Here is a 26,123-nt window from a genome sequence, read left to right as displayed (position 1 = left end):
TGGGTGATGTTTATTGTCAGTGGAGTTTTTCAGAGGCCCATGCTGCTTCCTTCTGATGTAATAATTCCTAGGAATTTGCCAAAGATTAATCCTACTTTGTCACTACTGCTTGAGTAAAAAGAAGTGCCACTAATAAGAGCTTTCAGTCTACCTGGACAAATCAGATATGGTGGAGAAACAGAATAGAATGCACAGATCTGTCCTGGAGATTTAGTAACAGTATTATGTTTTCTGCCAATTAAATAATTTGGAAGAAATTTATTGTGAGAAAGACTAACTAGATGGAGCAAAACAACAGAGGTCATCTAGGGTTTAATACACAGAAGAGGGAGGCAAGGGCAGAAGGAGCCATGAGAGTGGTAGAGTTAGAAACAGGGCACATCTAGAGCAAAAGATGGTGGAAAAAATAAAGCTAGTGCATGGTTGGAGCAAGCTTTTTTAATGCAGAGAATGCCCAGGAAAAAAATACAACAGTAGACTATTGTCTTTAGAAAACCCAATGATCCCCACAAAAGGACTTCGCTGATTCCATTCTGGCTTCCTCCCAGCACTTCTTTTCTAAAGAATAATAAGAAAAAAAATCTCGCAAGAATGAACAGTTCATTCAAAGGGATGCATTTTGAGCACTTACCAACAAAGTTTAAATTTCATTTTATAAAACATCATCACAATGAAGGATAACCATGAGAGGAATTGCCTTTGTTCCTTCTCAGAAAGGGCCCCACAAGGAGCTGGAATGAATAAGCATCTGGGGACAAAAATGAGGGAATTTATGAGAAATATGGGAGCTTAAGAATGAAATAGTCATAGAGAAGCTGGTTAAGCTACTTGAAGTTTGACAGAGCATATCTGAGCTCCTGAAGTGCTGTTGTGACCCCATATAAATTTCAGTCATATGCAAAAGTGATATGACAGCCTTCATTGGTGATGCATTTTTTAATGCAAGCTGTTTTCCCTCTGTTGTTTTTAAACACTATTGTGATATCACAGTCTGAAAGGAAGTTGTTCTGGCACGTGATAGGGTGCTGAAGAGTTTTGTAGCACATTTTAGACATGATGAGGACAGGGATGTATCACAGACAAATTTTAGAGCTTCTTGTCATGATTCGTCATAGCCTAACAATAGCCTAATGGAAGTGTCTTACAGAAAGCCCAGATATACACAAGGAACAGATGGCAGTTTCTGTTCTTAGTCTGTGTCCATTAAACAGATTTCACACATATCCCCAAGGCTTATATCTGTTGTGCATAAAGAGAGCCATGAGCAGAGCACTGCAGTGTTTGACCTCTGTATTGTGCCTTCTTGTTTGTGAAATTCAGCTACAGTGTGCTCTGAAATGAATGATGATTACTGTCTAGATATACTGTGGCTTTCTTTGACATAAAAGTGCCTTGGTGTTTCATTTGAAAAAAAAATTTGAGTAACTCAAACATGAGATTTTGAAATAAGATTTGCTTGAACACAAGATTTACTTGAACCTTAAGAAAATTTTTTTCTGATTAAAATATAGGCATTATTCCATTTTAAAAGGGTGAAAATCAAAGCTCTGACAGCAACCAAAGAATTGCATGAATCTAGAAATGTGGTGTATGCTGCCTTTTCTATTGATTTGATGAATTTTGAAAGGTCAACTTCCATCAGAACATGGGGAAAGTGTGATGATGGCTGTGCCAGTTTGGTTCAAATAATGTCTTTTTGACATTTCTTGTGGCCTTATCAAACATTCCACTTTTCATTATGGTGTTTAGTAAATGTACTTATCTTTGTGCTGAACTTTTAGGTAAAGTATGAAAGTTGTGGTATGCTTCAGCTCTGATTACTGATGAAACGGCACAGTGGGGCTTCAAGAACTGCCAACACAGGCTGGATTTAGTTAGTAATGATCAAGTGCTCATCAGTTCCTGCAAGATTTCACCTGAAGTTAAATTATTAGATGCAACATCTGAATGTTTCCTAAAATGGAAATCCATTCTGTGTCTTAGAAATTCAAATGTAGTTGTCACTATTGCAGCACTAGTTATCACTGTAACAAGTAATTCTTCCCTCATGGAATAAGGCACTGATTCTCATAGATGAAGATTTGGAAAGCTGGGACAATAAAGCATAGTGTTGGAATAGTGTAGTGGTTTTCCAGTCAAACCAGCCTTAACTAAGTCTGTGGCTGATCTGTTGTTAATTTCAGATATTAAGTAATGTTATTCTTCATTAGTTTATATACAGAATTGAAATTTAAGATCAACACTAGATCTCTATTATATAGATTATATCGGTTTTAGCTTTATTATATTTTTACACTTCTCTTTATTAAATGTAGCTATGCTTGTTTCTGTTTTGATGGCTTGGCTGCTCAGCTTCATAATGTAATTTTCCTTAGCTGGTGTAAAAAAAATTCTATCCAAGTCATAAACAATGCAATATTTATAATTATTCCATAAAATATTTATATGTTCTGGCATACTAGGTCTTTATCTGTTTGATCTGTATATATATAAATGGTTGCAGAAGATATAAAAGAGGATAAATTTTTCTGAGATTTGTATTTTTAGGACCTGTGAAAAAACTTCTTTTACTGAATTGGTGAGAAATGCCAGACTGAAGTCTAGAAGACTAAACTCTATATCCTGTCTTCTCAGTAAATTAGAAGTCAATTCAGTAAACTAAAGACTTTTTTGGTTCTCTGCATTCTTATCATGATAATTCTCCCAGTTAGAGATTTCAGAGTCTCAGCTGTTGATACTTATTAGTGATTACTAGTTCTCAGATTTATTTATTTAACAATCAGAGAAGTTAATTTGCTTTTGAAATAATTTTAAAATGTCTAATTTATTTAGGTATTCTTAGACAGGAATGCTAATGCTATGGTTCAGGCATAACTGAGCTAGAAACCTGCAGCAAAACCACACAGTATTTTATTCCAAAAGGGTCTTTATATGTATTTTGTCAATCCCTTTCAATTAGATTCTATTTTTTTCTTCTTCTTCTATGGGATTTTTTAATGAGTCCTAATGATGCTACATAGTTTTATACAATTGAAACAACAATTGCATAATTGCATTTCAACATCTTTGTGTCAACATTTAGAGAGCAAAGGGCAATTGGTAAGGATTATTTTGGTATGCACCTGGATATGTAAAAGTGTAGGAAAAAGATAAGTGTTGAGTGGACTGTTCTTCATAATTCACAAGAAATCCTAAGTTTGCACAAACCATATGAAAAGTTCTAAGGCTTCTTAAGGCTCTGTGCTCATTGTACTTTATTTATATGGTTTTTTTGAACTGAGGCAAGTATCAGTCATGTCAGTAAAATAAATGAAGGCCTTTAATGTTTGCTATTCATTCTTTCTTGTGCTCCTTTTTCATTTGATACTTTATATGACTGCTATCTTGGTTCCAGTATTAAAATGATTTTGGCAGGCTAGATTGAATTTCCAGCTAAGGTTCAGATTTGCTTTGACTCCAGGGAAATACTGTCCCCGGTAGGGTGAAGTGACATTGTGAAACATCTGGTCAATTCTTTCCCTCTTTTGCATGCAGTTTTGCCTTTGGGAACTAAAAGCTGCATCTGAAATGCAACTGTGAAAACTTCATTTTATTACCTAAAATGTGTTTAATTAGAAATCATTCACAGGTTTAAACCTTAGATGACTGGTGAATTTGTATAGTGGATCTTTCTTTTAAAACTTTTGTGCTTATGGTGTGTTACAACACAGCTACTGTGTCATTCATCACAGAAGGACTTCGTTATTGGCGCGTTCTTCTGAAGATGATGGTATCAGAGGGAGGGTATCATCCTTTTTGCACATCCATGGGACAATCCAAAGAGAAGAGGTATTCCAGGAGTACTTCTAGTTATTTGTTCTATAGAGCTACAGAATTGAATCTAATCCTTAAGTGGTAAAAACCAATATTGTTCCACTGACATAAATGCTGACTGAAAATCTTATTTTCTATATTGTACCAACCGAGAATGCGGGACATAAAATCCGCCAGGATTAATGGATGTGCTGAGCATGTCCACATGCTGAATTTGTCTTCCAGACATCGTGATGAGTGGGCACAAAAACAATTATGTGGGCACAGCAGTAACAGAGTGATCTTCAAGTTGATTACAAACAATATAAAAAGGCCTAAGTGGTGAGAAGTTAAAATATGATTTGAAATATAGTTATCATACTTCAATTTCTTCTGTGGGCCAGTAAGAAAAAAAGAAGCTAAGTGCAAAGGAGAGGCAGCTGTAGAAGGGGATACTATAACATCTAATTACAGGAATTAACTGGTGTGCTTAGGCTGGACTTCAGTGAATACTTGAAGTTGGCAAGGCTTTTTATTCTCGCTCTTGTGCCACAGCCACTTTCTGCAGCTGCATGTTTAAGAGGATCAAGCCTGTGTCTTCTGAGTCCATTCACTTTTGTGGTGTAAGGTGCTGGGACCCTTTCTTATGTCAGGATGCCCTGATGCCATGCTAGCCCACGTGAGCAGTGTGAGTGAGGAGTCACTGACTGGTTCCTGTGACGGAAAACAGAAACCCAGAAGCAGTGTGCCCTCTTTGGCTTGAGGCAGCAGAGCCTTTCATTTTAAACATCACTCTAGTCTCCTCTACCACATACTTGGAAATGTTCAAATGAAACTTTGTACCTTACATGTCTGCAGAAAAATAAACTTAATGTAATATCATAAACCTGAATTTATCCTCATTCACTGCAGATCTAATTCGAAAATAATCTTGAACCAAGCATTCATCATCCCAAGATTTTGTCTCTGGACATCAAAGTCTTCATGACTAAAATTCAAAAAGCAGACAAGTAAATGCCATCAAAGAGTTTTCATAGTGTGCATGTACTCAGGCACTTGCACACATACAAATGCATACAAACACACGTACACACACACGTGCCTCACCAGTTGAGACTGTCAGTGTTAGAGGATGTTACAGAACTTGTGATGTGTTCTCATTTGCTAATAGTCCAGGTGCTTTTGAGTACTGAGCTTGAGCTCACAGCCCATTGTAAATTCTATCTTAGCTGCTTTGCATTTCACTTCTAGCTCTGATGTTCTGTCTTGAATTCCTTATAATGTGTCAAACGTGTTTTATTTAAAATTGAAATTCATAGCATAAGTATGTGATAGCACATTTTGTAACTTCCCATACTGGAAGAATTAGATGTAATTAATTACAAAGTAAATATTACATGCAATGCACAGTTTGATTTTACTTTACTGGATATTCTATGTAATTATCCAAATATACTAGATACCTTTATGCTTCAGATCTGATCTCAAAGCAGACTTATTGCACTTGATCTTTCAAATCATTACCACTGTCTTTAAGTAGACTATCCAAATACAGTTGTGCTATACTCTCCCTATTTTTTTCGAATATTTTCTCTGTGAAACCAGAAAACAGTGTTTGTTTTGCATGTTTTTGAAATTTTAACTGTATCCTGTCTAGAAAGGCATTGCTTAATCTCTTTCAGAATCAAGAGCTGGAGCTGTGGTTCATTTGAGAACTGAAGAGAAGGCGATCTTAGCCAGGATGACAGCTAATGATTAGATATGAGGGGGAAGAGTGGTAGAAGGGATGAAGAGTGGTAGAAATGATGAAGAAGGATGTGAGGGGTTTAAAAGAGACCTGGTGAAAGCTTTAATTGAAAAAGAGAAAGATGGTAGGTTTAATAAACATTAAGATTCTGGTGTTATAAGTGAAACTGGAACTATGTGAGTAGATGTGGTCCTTCAGACCAGGGGATGGTGATTCCAGGGTTTCTGGGTTAAGAAAGAAAGAAAACAGGGTCACAAGAGGCTATCTTTAAATAGGACTATAGTGTAGGAGCAGAAATCGCATACCTTTCTCAATTATCTTCCCTTTTTTTTTTTGTCTCCCTTGTCTGAAATAGAGCAGCCTTATGTCAAAGCCTTTTTTCATCTTTTGTTTCTTTATTGCCTCATACAAATCATTGCAGTGTTTTCTTTCTAAGTTTCTTCCCTTTAATGGTGAGTAAATTCAGATGATGTAGAGATGCTTAAGTGCATATGACCTGGGTTTTCTTTAGTGGATGGCTGTGGATTGAGATAAACCAAAGCGAGTAATGTTCCAGTTTCTTGTTTTAATATGGTGTGAACCATAAAAAAAATATTCCTTTTATACTAGTGAATTTTCAGAGCTAAATTTCCTGACAGAACTATAAATTTCTGTGAATAGCCCCAATTTTTTTCAAGAGACAGACATATAGCGTCTGTCTATTTTCACTGTCCTAGCCCTCTCTACTTTAATTAACCCATGTGCTAAATTAAGAACCCCTGTTTCCTTCTGAGGAGCAAATTGGTGTGACATCAGAAACAAACCTTCTTGCTTTCTGACCAAAGAACTGTCAAAGATGAACAAGAATCCTTAACCAAGTATAGAATTCACTTGGAATTGCTAAATGCAAGCCATAGCTGAGCTCAGAAGAGTCTTATTATTGAGGTCATGGTCTTTTCTGTGGTAGACATTAAATACCATTCTATTGCCCCATTTCTGTAAGCTGAGAGGAGCTTGAACCTCATTCTGACCCTTGTCTCTCTGTCCAACTTCACAGAAATTGTGTAACATTACTTTCTCAGTCTGTGTGAGGTAGTTTTGAGGATATTCAGCTGTAAAACTGAAGACACAAGCCTACGTTGGCATTGTCAGATGAAATAGAGCACCAGGGAATCAGACAGGGGAAGGACATCTTCATTCAACAGGTGTAAGGCTATCTGCTAATGATGTTGAGGATTGCAAAAATCTGTTTTAATCATCATGGTGCACTTGTGTTTTGCTTCGTTAATATGCCATTTTTGCAGAATAAATTATGTCACTATGTCTAACGTTCCTCAAGGTCTGTGAGTGACCTTCTCTCCTGGAAGTTTTTGTAATACCATTTTTGAAGAACCTCTATGTGGGTCATATGGGAACAAAAATGAAAACTAAATTTAGCTTTTATTGATGGGATTGGGGCTTGCAAACTCAAATTTTTGCACAGAGTTTTACTGAAACTCATCTTGACTAAGCACTGGACTTTGCTATTGTGCCAAACAAAAGGAGAATATTATAAAGGCAAAATCACTTAGTATGAAAACTTGCTGCTTGGCTTTTTGTATTACTTCTGAGCTTGGTATTGGGTTTTAACATTGGAATTTTATGGCAGAATCAATTCATTATTAAAGAGAAATCTATACTCTGAAAAGAATATTTTAACTAGTGCCCTAGCTAGATAAAATGTCTTTTTTTTTTTCTTTTTTTTTTTCTTTCATTTTTGCTCAAGAACACAAAGTAGAATCATAGAATGTGATGAGTTGGAAAGGCCCCATCAGGATCATTGAGTCCAGCTCCTGGCCCTGCACAGGACATCCCAGGAATCACATCATGTTTCTGAGAACATTGTCCAAACCCTTCTCAGACTCAGGCTTGGTGCTGTGACCATTTCCCTGTACTTACTATTTGGTAAAACGGAAGAGTAGGAAAAATATTACCAGATAGTGTCTGTTCTGAATAACAGTTTTGTTAACTGGAATGCATTAGGCATCTAATGGACAACCAAACCCAAATTCTACAATAGCAGGAGCTGTGCAGTCATTTGTGTTATTTAGTGCTGGTCCCATAGCCTGGTAAATGCTATGCAGATTTAGAAGTTGGGAGATGTTCTCCCAGTGAAGAGCAAGATTATTTCAGTATTTCAATAGTCAGGACAAATTTCCTTGCCAAGAGGCACCTTGTCCTTGGCAAGGGTCCTTTTAGGAGGAGTTGAATTCCTTATTGCCCAGTGAATTTTCCTTGCTACTTTCTTTGAAAAAGTAAAAAGTTTTAACTCATGACAAATGAAGAAGAGCCAAACTTTTGTGAATATCTTGATGGTATCTGTAACAAAATGTATGTGAACAGCAATGACCCACAACTCTTCCTGCATTATAGCTTAATGCACACCTAAATAATGTAAAGTCAGAAATAAACAGTATGTGTTTGGCTGGGTCAGGTCTGTCATCTCAAATATGATGAGTTTTGGGTTTGGAGATATTGGAAATATGCAAAAACCTGACTGGATATTGTCCTGATCAACCTGCTGGCATTGGCCCTTCTTTGACAAGGACATGACCTCCAGATCATCTTAGCCCTTCTGAGGCAGGGTTAGGTTTTGGGGGGCTCTCAACTTGCCCGAGAAGGAGACAGGAGAAGTGGAAGTTAAGCTAATGTTTTCCAGCAAGACACAAATTCAGTACAAGAAACACTACTTAAAACCACTGGAAGTGACTGTGACAGATTCAGTCCTATCAGTTATTTTGTGGGCTCCTGTGTAATTGATTTGTGTGGGTTCCACTAGAAAATGCTGTGTATGTCAGGCAATATTCTAATGTTGGGAAATTTTGGTCACTACTTGTTCAAGGGAGTGATGGGCACTTTTAAATTCTAGCTAAATCAGAACTGCATTTGACATAATTTTTTTTTTTAATTATTTGGTATTAAGAATATATTTGAAGCATATTCAGAATAACTCCTTACTGTATCTAGATGTGATTGAGTTGGGGATGGAAGATTTCAGAAAGAGGTGCATTCATTTCTGATGTTTGCAACTGGATTATGAGGGTGGTTTCATGTCCTTGTAGTCTCATCTCCAATTTCTTCCTCTTTGAAGGTGGCCATCCTACAACTCTCCATAAAAAAGTTCTGGAAACATGGGCATGCTAATAAGAGCTGCGATATGATTTGTAATTCAAACTGTTGAAAAAGAACAAGCCAGGCTTTTAAGGGATCTAACCAAAGTTTTATGAAGTTCTATAACAGGATTATTGGCAAAAGTTACCCTAAACCTAAAGTATTAGAGTAAAATAGTTTATTTTTAATTGTTTTAAAAAGGGCACTTAATTTTTAGAGCACTAGTTATTTCAGAAAGTTTGTAAACAAGGTAGGTGGAATGTTTTAGAATAAAATATTCTCTAAAGACATTTAAAAATCTAGTTGTGTTTTCAACATTTTACAGCTTGTTAGCTGATTTCCAACTCCATTACTGCAATGTAGCTAAGTTAAATGTTACTAAATAGAATAGTGTGTTCAAAGTTGTGGAGAGTGTCATTGGTAATTGCAGCTTAGTGATACCTATGTTGTTGGCGGATGTGGGGGAGTAAGAGAACATACAGGAGGAGCTGTGCCTGTTCTGGTTTGGGTGGAGGTTTTTTTTGCCAGGCCAAGAAATTGAGTGTGATAATGATCATGGGTTTATTTTATCACAATTCTTGCTGGGTTTTCTTAACATTGCTTAAGAGTACCAATCTTCAGTCTTTTAATGGGTTCACTTTACAAATGTGCTTGATATTCTGAAATGGCTCTAAAAGTTTCCATGTGAACCCTCTAGGATGAACTGAATTAATAGTATATACTGCACTAATCTGAGAGTCAAAACATGTACAAATCTCTTTTACCCTGGAATTTTGTAATAATGATTTACTTAAAGTTTACAAATTATATTCATATTACTGGAGTTGATAATTAACACTATTGACAAGTACAAAACCAGTGTGGAAATGCTTGATGTACTTGTATATAAGAGAGGAGTGTTCTCTGAGTTCCTATTACAGCTTTCCTACATCTGGTTTGTATCATTCACAGTAGAAGTGGTAGATGTTGGAGGCATTTATATGAAAATTTATTCTCTTTACCTAAAGACAGAATTGAAGAACTTGTTTGGCTTCATTTAATTTTAAAATTCCTCTACTGAGTATAGAAAGAAGCTTTACCTGCTGCCATTTAAGGAAATCTAGCAGTGAGGTGCTGAATGAAACACATAATTTCATTCTCCTGAAGCAGAGGAGCATGTTTTGAGCTGTTTGCTACAACACTTGTTTGGCTTCCTGGGTGTGATTGTATCCATATGAATTTGTGTACTCTAATTTGAAAATGTTTTGAATACTGTAGACAGCAAGATCAAAGAACTTTCCAAAAAGAGCAAGAAACTAAAAGGTCATAATTCTTTTTTTAACCACTGGGTCCCAGCTAGAGTCTTACACAAGTAAACAACAGCAGAAAAATTGGGTAGCTTAGAGTAGTTGGAAAGGGAGAATTCATATTTAGAGATGTCCATGTAATAAAATGTCAGCTGTAAAAGCAGACCTAAGAGAATGCCAGGGAGTGTACATTTGTCAAATTCCTTAGAGAGAAGAAAATATATTCAGAGATAAGAGTGGCAAAGCAAGAGAAGATTGTTTCATTCTTCCCATGCTCACCTTAAGGACTGGTTCCCACTTACTGTGTTGTAAGAAAAAACCTTTTCCCTGTGTAAGCTAATTTTGCAGAGCTTTGAAAGCTTGATTGGCTTTGCTGCATTCACAGTAGGTCACTTCTACATTTCATTGTTCTGGGAAGCATGGAGCATGACAGTCAGATGCTTCAGAGAGAGTTGCAGGGTGGCAAACTGCTGAGAGCCTCTGGGAGCAGATGTTGAACCCCAGGCCCAAAATCTGAAGTTCTTTACAATTTGGAGCCTTCTAATAAAGAAAAGTGCCTTTGTTAAGTGGTTATTTTTTCCTTATCTATTCTCAGGGTTGCTCTTGTGGAAAATATTCCTGAAGGGATCAACTATTCAGACAGTGCACCATCCCATTTGTCTCTTTTCCAAGGCTGGATGAATTTGCTTAATATGGCTGAAAAGTCTGTTGACATAGTATCTTCCCAGTGGGACCTCAATCACAGTCATCCATCAGCATGCCAGGTATGTTCTAGCCTAACAAAAGAGTGGGACCTTAACAGTCTGTTCTTGTTGTCAAACTTAATTTTACAGGACTAAAACCCTTCCCTGTAGCAGAACTATTTGTTTGGGTAGTCTAAAAATCATTTTCTTACGGGGATTTTCCTGCCAATACAAAAGTTTCTAAGAGCAGTGGTGTGCTTGGACCAGATAACATTCAACATATACTTACAGCATTTCCATCTTAGGAAAGAAAGACATTGTGTAACCTTAAGAAAGCTGTCAAGTTGTATCTATATTAGCACATCTACCTATTTGGTAATATTCATAAATCTGTACAATTATTTTTTATTTGGTGCTACTGATGAAATAAAAGGCAAGCGTGTGAATTAATTCTCCAGGAAAATAGATGGATAGAATTACACTTATAAAGAACAATATTGTATCAGATGATTCATAGCTTTTCAAAATTAGTCTTGGGAGGGAGTGGTGTTCAAGATTTCTGCAATTAAAAACAGCATGAAAAATCATAAATCATAGTGAATAAGGCAGATATGCATTGCAGTGATGCTGTGCCAACAAACACTTCATTCTTGAGAGCAATCCTCTTAGAAATATGGTCAGGAAAGGTTTCCATTTAGCATCACTTGTGAAACTAAGATCTCAAAGAAGGGACGGGCTGAGAGTATCTCCTCTTTTCCACTAGATAGATTGTTTGCTGAAAGGAGCCACTCAGCTGACATGAAATGGTGCTAAAATGACAGCCAGGTAACTGTAAGGAATCTACTCTGTTACACCGTGGCATAAACTCTTTGCTTTCCTTTCTAGTTCTGTTGATTTGGTGCAGTAAAAAATGCCTTTTGGTAGATGATAGGCAAATCCTGGTATTCTAACCAACTATATTCTGCTTCTTTTGAAATAGACTGTAGCCTAGTTGAGCAGCATACATTAACTTTTCTTCAGAAAAAGTTTGCTGCATGTCCATTTAGAATATAAGGTGAGCAGATGAATAGAAAATGTAATGCAAATCCTACATTTTAGAATGCTTATAAATATTGGAATATGGTTTGTGAATAAATTTATGTGGAATATCAAAATATTGACTTTTTCACAATGTAATTGTGCAGTTAAGCTTTTTTTAAATGTATTGCCTAAGTAGCTTCAAACCCATGTACTGTCATTCAAGCAGATGAATTCAAGGAGATAAGGCCTTAGATGTTTCTAGGATGTGCATGAATTGATATGTGCATGAATCTTTCAAAAATATTTTGTCTGAAAAAAATTCAGCATGTCATTTGCTTCAAAACTGGCAGAGCCTAACAAATCCCAAACAGAGGATATAAAATAGCAAAATTGAAATTGGGATTCCAGTAGTTAAGCATCAAATCCATTCCCTTTTCCACATTAGCATTGCAAAGTAAAAACTGTAGGATACCATTCAGCAGGGAAAGGAAGAAGAGACGTCTAAGAAGTGGATTTGGTCTTTTGTCCTCAAATGCAGAGTTAAAGCCAGAAACGTGAAACATTTTTCATAATACTCTATTCTAGCTATCTTTTTCTGCCTGCTAGTAGTCTTACAAAAATGAGTAATTGCTTCTGTTTAAAGGCAATTAATATTCCAGTCATTTTCTCATTTGTACAGCAGCGTGGGCTGAACAGCTGATAGATCTTTCTGTCAAGCTTGTCTATTCATGCTAAAACACTATATTGTTATTGGCCAGTCTGATTGCTAAAAAATTGCCAAGAGGCAGTGTTTCTTAGCAAATTGCTGTCCCAGAGAATGTACACAAAGCTCACTCTGTGAAAGGGAAGGGAGAAAACTTGTATCATTACATCTGCTTTCTCCACTCAGTGAAGTGGAAGTGAAATTTCAGATAAACTTCAATAACTATAATCTAATAATTGTTTGAAGAATAAGTTCAATGCCCTCAAGTCTTTACAATTTCAGTTTGGGGAAATTTGCTCAGCATAGCAGAAGCATTATGAAAGGTAAGGGGATGAGACACAAAACTCCCAGGTAGTAGAGTGCTTAGTGAATGAGTTCTAGTTGTTCCTTGAATGAGTCTTGTTTTTTAGAAGTTAAAGACGTAGCCATTTCCCATACAGACCCACAGCCTGCTATATAATTAGCAATTTCCATTTTATGAATATTCAAATCATATTGGAGAGCAAGGTTCTCCACATGAGCACTTGAACAGACATGGGTTTTTGAAGGAGAAAAGCAGAGTTGGCTAGATTTCTTTTTCTCAGTTAGTTACAGGGTTCAATTACATTCTCTATATACATCTGTATTCCAATGCATAGATGTGTGAGTACACGTACACACACATATTGGCAATATACACATTGAAGAAAATACAGCAGGAAATTCTGCATCTTTATATGCACACATACATATATATGCCCAATATATGTGCCATCTGTATGCATACATATTGTCAGTCTTGTCCAAATGTATATTGGATATACACAGATACATATACATTTGCATATATAAAATTGCGAAACTTCCTGCTGAATTTTCTGTATTTTTGTTTGTGGGTACATTACCTGGTGTCCTTGACTCTTGGTTGTCTATTTTTTTGTTATAAATCCAAATAAACATTCATTGCCAACTGAGCTGTCCAGGTCACAACAGCCGCGCTCAGTCATCTGAGATGATGAGTTTAGCTAAATTGGATTCTCTAAAGACAGACACATGATGAGACAGTGTTTCTGTTCTTCAACAGATAAAGCACTCAAATAAACAAATATTTGCTTGGCACAATAGTGAGTTCTCTCTAGGCTGCTTTTCTCATTCAGAAGAAACCCACATATTTTGGCGAGTTTGTGTTGTCATATGTGTGTTTTCAAATAGCAGGCTAGTTGTCATGTAGCAGCATTGAGGTTTTCGTGGAATCTGGGTATGTGGCTCTTCCTGTGGTAATCTCTGTTTAGAGATAGTAGAGGAAAATAGAGACTTTTTTTTGAGGATGGCTTTTGATTAATTTTCAGTGCCAAGAGAAAGGTGAATACAAGATCATGCCAGTTCACAGTTTTCACATTTCATTTCCTCTGGGTCATCTTATGTTTTGAAACTTTAATTTAGAATGACCTTTTAGATTTCCAGCAAGTCCTTCACAAACTTCAGTTTGTTTTTCACAAATCAGAATCAATGCCATCATGGCTTATTGGTATTGCCATGAGTATGACACAGTTGGCCCTGGATGGATATTTGGATAAACATAAAATGATCAGGGGTAGATCTGCATCTGATTTTTACAAGTATCACATAAAAAAATAGATACTTCTGATTTTATATGCACACAACCTACTGTGCATCTCCCATATGGCTTGGTGGGAGCAGTCCCCCATCCATCTGATACTCTGTTTCGTGTAAGGCAGCTGTCCAGCTTTGTAATGAATCTCTGGTGAGAAGTCATGAGTCACTCACACATGCATTGCCCAAGGAGCTTAAGTGATTTGTTTGGTAGAACAAATGTTTGTGCGAGGGCTTAAGTTCCCTTCCTTGAAAATGATTTAAAAATACAAATAAATACAAAGAAGAGGATATCTCCCAATCTAGCAGCTCCCAGTGGAAATTTGATGGGATCAGCTATAGACATCTGTAAGCTTATCTTTACATAAACATCTCTTCAGGTGGTGGCATTTTCCTGGTACTGACTGAAGCATAGAAAATAAATTCAATGAAAGGAGGGTTTTTAAAATTAAAGCATATTCCTTTCCTTTTGCATTTGCTGTTTGGTTGGAAGAATTGAGGAAAGCATTTAAGTTTCTTTCTTCTGTATTAAAGACCAGCTGTAAAAGTTAGGATTTCTTGATTTATTTGCTCTATTGGTTTCTGCCAGCATGCTATGGTTTTTAGTGATGTTTTAGAAATATACCCAGAGGCTTGATTATGGGAAAACTTGGGAAAAAATAGTAGAAATATATACATAAAACTGGAAGAAAAGTCTATGAGATAACCAGGCTTTTTCTGTGGGATTAAAAAGATAAGCATTTTCTAAACTGTAGGAATCTATGTTACTGAAGAATATAATAATGCAATTTGAGAGTCCTTCAGTAAATACAGCATTTTCATGTTTGTATCTCCCCATTTTATTTCTAATGAGGAACCTATAGTGACAGAGACAAGAGCAGACAAGGGAAATCGGCCAGGCTACAGTCAGCCTGTCTACAGTCTGCCAGTAAATTGCTTTGGGGGAAATTTCAGGACCTTTTGGTATTGACAGCTTTGGGGTTATTTTAATTCACCAGTTTTCTGTGGCAGGTACAGTTGGGACTGATGTTTGAGATTTATGTTGGCTTAAAGCCGCCAGGCAAAAGTAAATTTTTTCATGTGATAAATACTTACTACATTCTATAAATGAAAATTCTATAAATTTATCGCATTTTCATGTGATAAATGCTTACTACATTACTATTTTGTCACTTCTGATGTTTTTCAAACAGCCCAGTGGAAAGTGTAAGAGAATATATTATCAGGATAAGCAGACTTCTGGTGGTATTGTTTGTTAAAATGCAGATTTTGCTATAAGGTATCCACAGTTTCATAGCACTTGGCTGCTCCTATTTCTCAGTGCTCACAAGCTGGGTATATAGCAATGCTTCTGATCACTGTCACGTAGTGGTGCAGCAGCCTGGTATTGTCTCACAAAGGGAATGTGGTCTGAATGACAGCATTAGGGTTTGTATTCAACAGAAGCATTTCAAATGTTCTGACAGCAGTAACAAAACATTTCAGACCTTCTGTCCCATCTTTTTTCCTTTTCATAGAACAAACCAGTAAAATTGCAAGTAAACATGTCAGAAAGTGTAGAAACTGAGTTTCAAATTAATATTAATGGAGAAGAAGTCTAGGTTCTTCAGCAGTGTGGGAAGAATTTCTAGTAACCCCATTTAGTGGAGTATGTACTTGCTTTTAAAAGCAAGTTGTGAATTTTTCATAGTTTGGTTCATCAAGCTTAAGCCTTGGGGGTATGAATGCCTGCTGAGGCATGATGCAGTGATAGGCGAGACAAAGGGAATTCTTTCCAATTTTGTCACAGGTGGTGGTTTTTATGTAACTATATAAACACAAATATTTGTGGTGAGTGCACTCCTAGTTTTAACCATCACTACTTAGAGATGCTTTAAATGTTGAATCAGTCTGGGGTTTTACCATTCATAAACATTATTGGAAAAAAAATGCCATCATTGAATAGCTTGTGGTGTCCCTGATGGGAAAACAGATGCATTTTCAGAGGAGATGGTTTCATTGGAATGCAGGGCTACACTCCAAGCAATCTATGAATCCATAGGATGGGCTGTTCAGCAGGCAGCATGGCCTGTAGGAGACAGCTGTGTTGGTTACATCAGGGAAAACTCAGGAGGTGCTGCCAGATTCTTTTTTGTCCAAGCTGCAATTAATACAGAAAGTCCAGGCTTGTTTATCAAAGCTTTTATAAATCATGCGTGAATATAATCTCCTGCAGGTAGAAGTGACAATAATATCCAAAAATAACTGCTGTAGTTCCCTATATAAAATTAGGATCCATCCCCTGAAGCAATTCATTTTATCAGTTTTAGATATTAACTTTCTAAGCATTTCTTTGTCAAAACAGTTAACTCATTAATTTGTTTTGATAATGATAATAATTTTCCATCGACTTTATGAATGCATTTTCCATGTTTAGTTCTGTATGCCAGTTTTCCGCTGTTCTTTTAGACAAAATCAGTTTTTGCAGATAACCTAAACAAAAACAGTGTTTATCAGTCTACTTAGTAAATGGAATCAACAGAGAGAACCTGAGTAGCTTTTTCTACTTACATTTATATTAGTTAATATGCATAATGAAAACATATTAATCCTTGAATTTCCCAGCTGACTTTTGCAAAGATGTAGCTAAGGAAAACCAGAAGTGCTGTACCCATATGAAGCATATCCAAAAGCTGCCTGAGCTCTGACACGCCAGGAGCCTGATGCTGCAATTATTAAGGATTTTTTTAGCTTGATGAGGTATGTGAGGGAAAGCCACTCCTTAAACTTACAGAGCAACTCAGGACTCTTGGGTGTGTGAGTTAAAATCATGGAGGGTATTTCTTACATATGGAACCACCTAGTAACCTTGGGAAATGCTGAATCTGAGTAAAAGAAGCATTTAGAACTTCATGCAAAGAATGTTTTTCTTTTCTGTTTTTGTTAGCTATTCTTTAATGCTTTCACTATGGCAGCATTGTGTTCACTGCAAAGTTCTTGTGAGCCCTGGGATGAGCAGGGAGCTGTACTATAGATTTAAGTGAGCAAGCAGGCATACATTATAAAAGTAAAACAAGCAGTAGTTCTGTTTCCATTGCAGCCTGTGGCTGATAGGTAATTTTGAGAAAGCTGTATTTTAGGGAGATGGTATTTTTATTTTGCCACATATATTCAAAGCAAGTGAACATTAGAAAATAGGTCTGTACTTTAGACAGGGGACAGGCTACTTTCTGTGACTGTGTAATGCTTAAAGCCCAGCAAGGATCAAAGTACCAATATGTCTAGGCAATTACAGGGCAAATTTCTAGGCTTTCCACTCTCTGCTGCTAATGGGTTTTTAGAATGTTGGGAGGGCTTTTGTCAGAGGTTTTGTTGGTCCATTCTGCATCATATTATGTCAACCTGAACTGTTCTTGGTTTGCTCATTTTTGTTGAATGGAAGGATCATTTTAAGATTCTTAGTTTGTACAGAGAATTATGTTACATGTTTCTGTGAAAAGCTTTATCTTCTACCTGTATGTTTGAAAGTTGATGTATAGCTATTGCTTTTTTTTTGTTTTAAGTTTACCCTGGGGCAAACAATGCATTGAATCTAAAGTGAACTGTGTAGGTAGGGCAGGCATTTTGTCAGGTGCATAAGCCCAAAGTCTTTCTGTATTGGACTGCTAATTGAATGTGGTGTCTGCAGTTCTAGGTTAGGACAGCACCAAGGAAGTGAGCTCTGGTTGTAAGTGTAGTAACAATTGTAGTAACAACACAGGAGTTTATTCTTCATATGGTCTAGTTGGATGTTACTAAATTTTTTTATTTAGTTTAAAATATTCAACCAAAAATTTAAACATTTACAGTGCAATCGGAAGTTTTATTTCTTGTTTGTTTCTTGGATATGGAAAAACATGGTGAATAAAAATTCTATGTTTCATATGAAATTTCTGTTTTGACATGTATTCAGCTCAGTATGACTTTCCTTTTCTTGTTCTGTGTTAGAGATAGGGTTTAAATAGTAAAAGTTTACAGCAGCATAAAAATTAAATGCATGCAAAATACTTATAGATAATTATTTTCCTTCTTGGTATAACTCATCTGAAGATGAGCATATAACTACTTGGGAATGTGTTGTACTGTGATTAGAACCACTTGAAAAAATATCATTCAATACAGAAAAAAATGTAGTAAACTGTTTTCCTTGAGCTTTTAATACTAATTCATCAGACTGTGACTATTTAGAAGAAAGTTAATGTCAAAATGTGCTTATGCAGCATAAAACCCCTGGACACTTCATTTTCTGCCTGACACCTGTCAATATTGCACAATCTGGGAAAAGTAAGAAACCTTATTGGCCTTCAGAACAGTATTTCTCCAAGAAAACAAAATTTGAGTTGCAAAGCTTTGGGGTAGGTTTAATCATATCTAGGAACATAGTTACTCAGATGTTGTATAGAATGTTTTTGTTTTAATGTGCTTTTTTAATTGGTTGATATAGAGTTTGATCAATTCTGTGTCTAAAAGCTTCTGCTTTCCTTTAATGTCCTTTCCAGGGTCAGCGTCTTTTTGAAAAGCTGCTGGAACTGGCGTCCCGTAATATTGAGATAAAGCTCGTGAGCGATAAACTGCCCGTGGAATCCAAGGTATTAAACGACTTGAAAACAAAGGGTAAGACCAAGGTCTTTATGTCGTTCTGCCATTGGCTGCTGCGTGATGTTCCTGCTGTTTAAAATGCAGACTTGGATGGTGCATAAAACGCACACTACTGATATTGCACTATGACCCTGCAATCCTCCGGCTTTCTCGGGCTCACAGATGTCAGAAATCTGAAACTGTTACTGTAGCTGATGTGTGCCGCTCCCAAGCGAATAAAAAGGCAGTGCATTCCAGAGGTGTTTAAATTCCCTGTGGCCATTTTAACAGTAGGCAACGTAACCTGAGAGTCTGGGCTAATACCTTGTGGGACAAGATACTTTTCCTCTTTCGAGCAATAGCAAAGTAAATTAACAGAGCAACACGTGTATGGTACTGATGATCCTGAAGCACTGGAAAATAGACCATTGGTCAAATTTAACCAGCTGACAAGGTTCTCTGTGCTATGTATTTTTCTTTGGTCTCTGCTTTCCTAATTGTAATTTTGAGGCTCAAAACCCCCTATCCACAGTGGGATTGCACATTGGCACTGCATGAATGAACTTGCTTTGTGTAAAACTGTGTGGAAAAATAGTAAAGAGAATTCAAGAATAGCTGAAAGAAATTAGTCTCTCTTAGGAGTTCTAGCAATCTCATACACATTTCTCCTCTTAGTTATCTATATCTGATAAAATCATGATTTTTAGGATAAGATACACTTTTCAAAGATCAAAAAGAACATATGTGTTTTGATGGTGATCATTTTTGATGAAGATACCTGTATGGATCACAAAGGAAACTCTAAAGCATTTAATTAGACAAAGGAGTTGTTATGTGTAGTAGCATCCTAACATAACATGACTGTTCATGATGAAGAATAAAGGGCACCCTCTTTCCACAAAAATCAATCTATATTTGTTTAAATTCCTTGTAATCTCTTCACTGCACAAGTAAAAGAATATTACTAATGGAAGTCCTTCTCTCTGAGGGATATTGGCTTTTAATCAAGATTGACATGTTATTTAAATTTAATAAACTTAAAATTAATTAAATAACTAATAATTATAGATCCTCATAATTTCATAACACTACCTGTTCCAGGGATTTGATGATTTCTGCTACATAACCAGAAGAGATATTGATTCTTTCATAACCAGTAAGAATATATCAAATACTTTGTCAGATATATGTGGAATGTCTTTTTCTGATATGTTCAAAAGAAATTGGTATTTCAATATCAATGTCAGTGAAATTATCTTTTGAAAAGTTGTTTCTTTTCCATGTGATTTTAACATCCCAAATTCCTATGAGTCAGAGAATAGCAGAGGTAGGCCTGTACATTCATATCGATGTACTGGCAACAGATATTTTAAGTATCATTTATTAAAAATACCCAATACCAAAAATTATCCTCTTTCAAAAAAAGATGAGGAGAAATTTTTAGCTAGAAAAGGAGGAGAAATGTTTTAACACTTCCTTCTATTTATGTGGGAATTAATCTAACCTGTGAGGTTAAAAAAAACCCCCAGAACACAGGCTTTTACAATTTTACTAGCTTTAGTTTCCCTTATGCCTTTTTTAGATTTCTGAGACAGGAAATCTTACAGTATTTAAATTAAATTATCAATACATTTGTGCTCTAAGCTACAAAGGATTGGAGAAAGTTGCTGGTAATTTTTATGAGTTTTATTGTCCTCATCTTTTAACTCTGGAATTGTATATATCACTGTTTGCTATTGGCCTTCCTCAGACATCAATATTACAAGTTCTAGATTTTCCCACTATGATTTTTTTCTCATTCCATGTTTTGGTCAGCTACTTTCTGTACTGATATTTTTATTAGAATGTCTTGGTTTTGGCAAGGTGATTGCCAACTCTGTTGCAATCGTTTCACTCATTTAGGTTTGTTGTTTGGTTTTTATCTCCATGGAAGTTAGATAAATCTTTCTTTGGTTTTGCATTCCTGAAAAGAAATAAATTAGTTTTGAATTCAGTCAGATTTAGTTGTATTAATTTTATGTTGAAATGAGTAGACCTTGTATGAGTGTCAAATAGAAGCTAAGTATAAGGCTGGCTTAAAAAAACCCAGATAACATTAATCTTTGCTGTGCTATCCTGGAAAGCCTATCTACTAAAATTATTAATCTTTTTGCTTATGAGGGGCTGGCCACCTGCATCCTCAGAAATCCGTCAGAACTGATCATTGAAAGGGAACTGTGCATTGTCACTTGGACTTATATCCATGAAGACAAGTAATTTTTTTTCCTGCAGCTGGTCAGATTTGTCTTTAAAATATGCCATGCACCCTTTTTAACATTCTTCTCTTGGTGAAGAAAGTAGTAAACAAATCAGTAGCTCAGCCAAGTTGTGAAGCATCTCAGGATGGAGGACCAGGATACATTTGTCTGAGGAGACCCAAACCCCGACTTGTGGTGTCAGTCTGAATTGGGCAGCAGAGAGACCAAGCCCTGCTCTGGGGTTCATTACCTGATAAACAACTCTGATTGATCCTAAGCAGCAAACATGCTTGGCACCTGAGCCATGGGCAGTAGCATGGACAGAAAGCACATACGCAGCCAGTGGGACACTGGGAATTTCATCCTTCCTGGGTCTGCCTTCACCTTGCTAGGTAGGCATAGGTTTGGCTCTTCTTTCCAAGGCAGATTGTATGCACAAGTCAGACTGTCTCCAAGCTGTTCTACTGGATATGAGAGAGAATTGTATTGCATGAAGAGGGTGGAAGAGTCTTGCCTTTCCTTTCAGCAGGCTGAGTGATCAGAACGCCTGGGCTGTGCCCTCATGTGGTGCAGACTGGTTCCTAGGGCTAGGATGAGGGATAATTTGGCTGTTGGCCATGGATGTACCTGTTAATATATTGCTCAGGAACCTTAAGGGAATCCTCAGGTAGCATGCCCTGTCTGCTTTAAGAAGGAAAAGAAATTCCACCAAAGTGGAATTGCTTTAAGCACATGGGATTGCTTGAAGACCAGTACTTGGTTATCTGTGTTTTCATGCAGTGTTTTGGCTTTTTTGTACAGGGAGCAGCATTGTACAGGGAACCATGGTAGGCTCCTGTATGGCTGCATCTCAACACAGGTGGCAAAACTATTTCTACCAGACAGATAATTCCAGCACATCTTTCCTTTTTCTAGACAGTCATGCATTGAGTCCCCTTGCCTCTTCTCCCCATTTCTGAAAGCTGTAGAAAGCTGTTTTTATAGATCTTTTCCCACAATGGTGCATCCTACCTGCTTCCTCTACAGCAGCTGTCCCTATTGATTAATAGAGGAGAAGGTTGAGATCTGACTTCAAATGTGGGCTGATGGGGGTAAGATAAATTACTTATGTGGAGAGGGAAGCAGAACTGAACTGATGTGGAGTGAAATAAAATTAGTAATTCACAATCACAATGCTAGTGCAGACATCTGAGCTACCTGTGAACCTGCAGGTTTGTCATCACTCCAGTAACTGTTTTTTAGCCTTTCTATGCTATCCTGGCTTATTTGAGGTAGCTATAAAGCAGGGGAGCTTGATTACAGAAGTCCAGTGGCTGCAGCATGAAACATGGATTGATTTATTGTGCTAACACATCCCACACTGTGTCAGCTGTGGTGACAGGATTCTCTGACTGCTGAGATAATGTACATTTGCCAATAATTGCTGGACTGTGGGAGTGTTATTTACTTGCAAAACTAAGTATGCAAAAATGGGGAAATACTAATCCCATAGCATATATTTATGATAGACTTTAATTATGGTATCAGATTCTGTAGTTTGCACAGAATACCTGGCTGGTACTTGTTGTAATATTAGCATATTAATCAGAGGGTTTTCCTTTATATTGAATGAGAATGCATCAAACATTTAATGCCTAAGGCAGTTGATGTTCATTCAGGGGATATTATTTATGCTGGTAATGGCTAGAATCTTTTTTTATCTTCATATTTAATGTATGTCTCTAGGCTTTCTTCATTGCACATCTGCCAGATCCTGCACTGAATGCAGAATGATTAATTTCCTCATAGGCCTTTCTGTGCTCTTTCTCACTGTGGTATCTGAGTGCTCTGCAAATACAGTATTAATGAATTTCTTTTACAACATCCCTGTTAGGTGAGGTTTCTTGCTGTTTCTATCTCTTGGGGACAACCAATGATTATTAATGGCAACGAAGGCACCAGAAGCCAGATAAGAGCATTTGTTTTCTATAGGCACAATTAAAATTTTAAAAAGTATATTAGTAATTAAAGAAAAATAATCACATGTAAGTTTTCCCCGCTCATGTTGTCAAAATTATTACTGAACAGACTATAAACTGTGATGATATTTTATAGGATATATGTACATCCATACTATACATATCTCTCTATGACTCTCTTGTGAAAGGTAGGTCTGTCTTTAGACAAAATTTGTCTCATTGTGTAAACAAACATGTTCTTCTTTATCCTTTTTGTACTGTGACAGTAGCTTATTAATGCTTGTTTTCATGGTTATTGTTTTAGCCTTTTCTCAGCTGGGGCTCAGTCTACTAGACTGAAGTGTTTCTTGTAACCCTCCCCCTCCTTTCACATAATTATGTACCAGTCTTTGTTCATCAGTAACATTTGAATAGCACTGTCTCAAATTAGCAGGTTGTTGTATTATTTCTCACGTGTACAGAATCTAAATCCCTTACTAATTGCTATCTTATTTTAGCTGATAGTGTTCATGCTTTTTAAGACATACCAATGGATTTTCCTACTTCAATTTTCATTCCTTCCTTTATTTTCTATTTCTTTTTTTCCCCAGTACTCCTTTTTCATGAAGCATTTTTCATATATTTGCAAGGAATATTTTGTCTTTTGTCAGTGGTGGCTGAGGCAGATAAGAAAAGAGGAGTCTGTCCATGTCACAGTGTGATTTTAGGAAAAAATATCTTCTAAATCCTTTTAGTAATCACTTTTATGTATTAGCAAGGAAACCAGAGAATAATAGGAAGTCATTGTCACATGTGCAGCTGTTATTTACTGAGCAGTGCATGCGCATTTGCCCAGGATTTCAGTCTTTCCTAATCAGATACAACCAAAACAAAGAAACTTAAAAGTTACATTGCTGTAGAGTGATAAATAAATGAGTAGATAGTAAAGCTCTGGAAATTTTTTATGCATTAAACTGTGCCCTTTAGATTACAAATACTAACAGATACCATTCCATGACAAATTTAATCAGGTTATATCTGGGCAGCTGCACAATCCCAGCTTCCTCTTTGCTCTCCTCACCCTGTATTTTCCCTGCCTTCTTCCTTGCACCAGTGATCATGTGGTGAGACAGTTCAGTGAGCTGATTTGGCTACAGACTGTTTTTTTTTGGGGGGCTAGCTTAATTGTCATTTACATTAGATTTCTGGATTACTCAGTGTGTGATCTCACAGGCTGGGGGCAACAGAGGGAAAGGAAACACATGGCTGGGCTGGACAAGGGAGGAAGGACCACTGGAACCTGGTTGCAATCTGCCATGGCACCAGAAAGCTCAAGCTCATGTAATATGAAGGGACTTCTGGAAGTTTGAGGGTTTCCTGTACTTTCCTGTAGAGTCTGAACATAAGTGTAGCACAATGGACAGCAATAGTAAATATGGTTTATATAAATTATTAAATGTGTTTAATTCCATATTCTGTCTGCTTCTGTTGGCACACTTAAGGTGCTGTGTAGTGTTAGAGCTGGGTTGCTTGTGGGGCATGAATTTTTACTGTTGGCCACAATCATGTTCTCTTTCCCTGTCTTCTTGTGGAGGAAAGGAAGATATAAATTTTAACATACTGTTGAAGAACTGAAAGACATTTGCTATGTCATAGAAAAGATGGAGATCATCTGGGAATATAAAAACATTTTTTTCTTATGAAATAAACAGTGAATTTGGTGCTTTTTTTGAACTAGAGCCTTTGTGTACTGCAAGCCCTAGGAATGTGAAATTGGCTATTCTGGAGAAACTGACATTTTTTCTGGAAAAGATAAAGCTATAAGACTAAGAGGGAACATTTCCTGATTAGTTTCCTTGGGCCTAAAACTGTTTAGGGTTTGGGCAACAGAAGTTTTTTGACAGCTAGGATAAACCATGATGACATGGATTAACTTTAAGCCCAAAATACTTGATTCCAGTATTATAAAAAATTGTTCAAAATATGGGGGCAGTGGTCTGTAAAGAGATTAGACAAGAGCTATCACTGGCAATTTTAAGAGTAAAATAGACAAGCTTCTGTGAGGAATGGCCTCATAGATCTGGTGCATGGGAAAGGTCTAGATTGATTTCAAAGCTGGGTTTAGTCATTGTGTAATGATTTGGAAGGAGAACATAAACTTATGTGCTTAAGGCCATTTATTTCAAGACAAGATGGAATTTTTTTTCAGCAAGAACAATCATTCACTGGAACAACCTTCCTCAGGGACATGGTAGAGTCTCCATCACTGGAGGTTTGCAAGATGTTACTGGACAGGGTGCTGAATAATCTCATATAGGCTTCCTTTTTCCACAAAAACTGGGTCAGGTGGTCTTCTGAGGGCCTTTTTAACCTGGGATTTTCTGATTCTAATTAAGTCTTTAATTTCCTCTTCGTGTGAAGATAATGTTGGGAATGAATGTAAATACGCTGCAAAGACTAAGAAGAAAATGCATTCTGTTCATATAATGGAAGCTAGAATTCAGGAGGTGGATCTTGAAGAGATTTCTGCCTGTCCAGGTGGTCAGTTTTTGCACAATGTATCATAAGAATAATATTATCTGATGCATGTACCATTGGACTGTAGAGTGCTCTTGACAGCTGGTGTTCAATGGATGGTTTTGCATAAGGCATTGAATGGATCTGTAGCTCCATTGCTTTCTTCATGCATTTCCTAGGCTGGATTCTCCAGGAGTGTGTGTGAGGGAAGGATGTTAAGATGGAGGAAATTCCTGCAGCAGTACCAAAACCAGAGTGGCTTTTCCTTATGATTTTTCATGAAGAAATAAGCAGGATTTTTTGAGGGGTGAGTCTTCCTGAAGAAAGCAAGTAATTTGGGCCTGAGTTTCATAGGATAAATAAAGGTGCATGTAAACAGAGGGCAAGAAATCTCTTCCATTCCTTTCAAATCATAAATATTGACATTTTTCTAAAACTCTAAGTCACACTTGAAAATATGAGAGTGTACAAAAGGCAGCTAATGAAAATTCCACTGACAACACCTTTAACATCTGATTTTAAAATTCATTTTTATATTTTGATTTATTATGAATCATGCCTTGTTCAGTTTTTATTATTTATTTAGACAGCTTGGGTGCAAGAATATAGTAGATGCAAGATTTGATTTATCTTTTATTAGTTGCTATTGGAAAATGTTTTCTGATATTTTCTCAAAAACTTAAAGCCTGTGACAAGCAATCTTAAATCCAGTTCCAAGATGGAAGATCTCATTAAGTTCTTTGCCTCTTAGAACGCGTAGTAACTTTGACAGTGTTCTATGTAGTGAGAATTACCAAGCTAAATTCCCAAAACTAGCTGCAGCCCATCTGAGAGGAAAGAAGCAGGTACTAGTTTTGCATCAGAGATTCAAGCATTCATACTT

General features: G+C 36.7%; 1 protein-coding gene across 4 annotated transcripts in view; it reads left to right on the top strand.

The window, feature by feature from the left end:
* PLD5 (phospholipase D family member 5) overlaps window positions 1-26,123 on the top strand; it is a 176,509-nt gene that overhangs the window by 96,060 nt on the left and 54,326 nt on the right. For 3 of the 4 annotated variants that reach the window (XM_071428836.1, XM_071428844.1, XM_071428853.1), the window contains 2 exons: window positions 10,550-10,718; window positions 18,471-18,585. In XM_071428836.1, the coding sequence (XP_071284937.1) occupies window positions 10,550-10,718; window positions 18,471-18,585 (284 nt within the window). The remainder of the gene's footprint in view (window positions 1-10,549; window positions 10,719-18,470; window positions 18,586-26,123) is intronic. The other variant, XM_071428863.1, reaches the window with a different exon arrangement.

Source organism: Agelaius tricolor, unplaced genomic scaffold (assembly GCF_023055355.1).
Source record: "Agelaius tricolor isolate 1412-34295 unplaced genomic scaffold, bAgeTri1.0.p SCAF_1, whole genome shotgun sequence".
Classification (NCBI taxonomy): domain Eukaryota; kingdom Metazoa; phylum Chordata; class Aves; order Passeriformes; family Icteridae; genus Agelaius; species Agelaius tricolor.
Note: the sequence above shows the minus strand (reverse complement) of the source record. Positions and strands in the feature narration are given on the sequence as shown.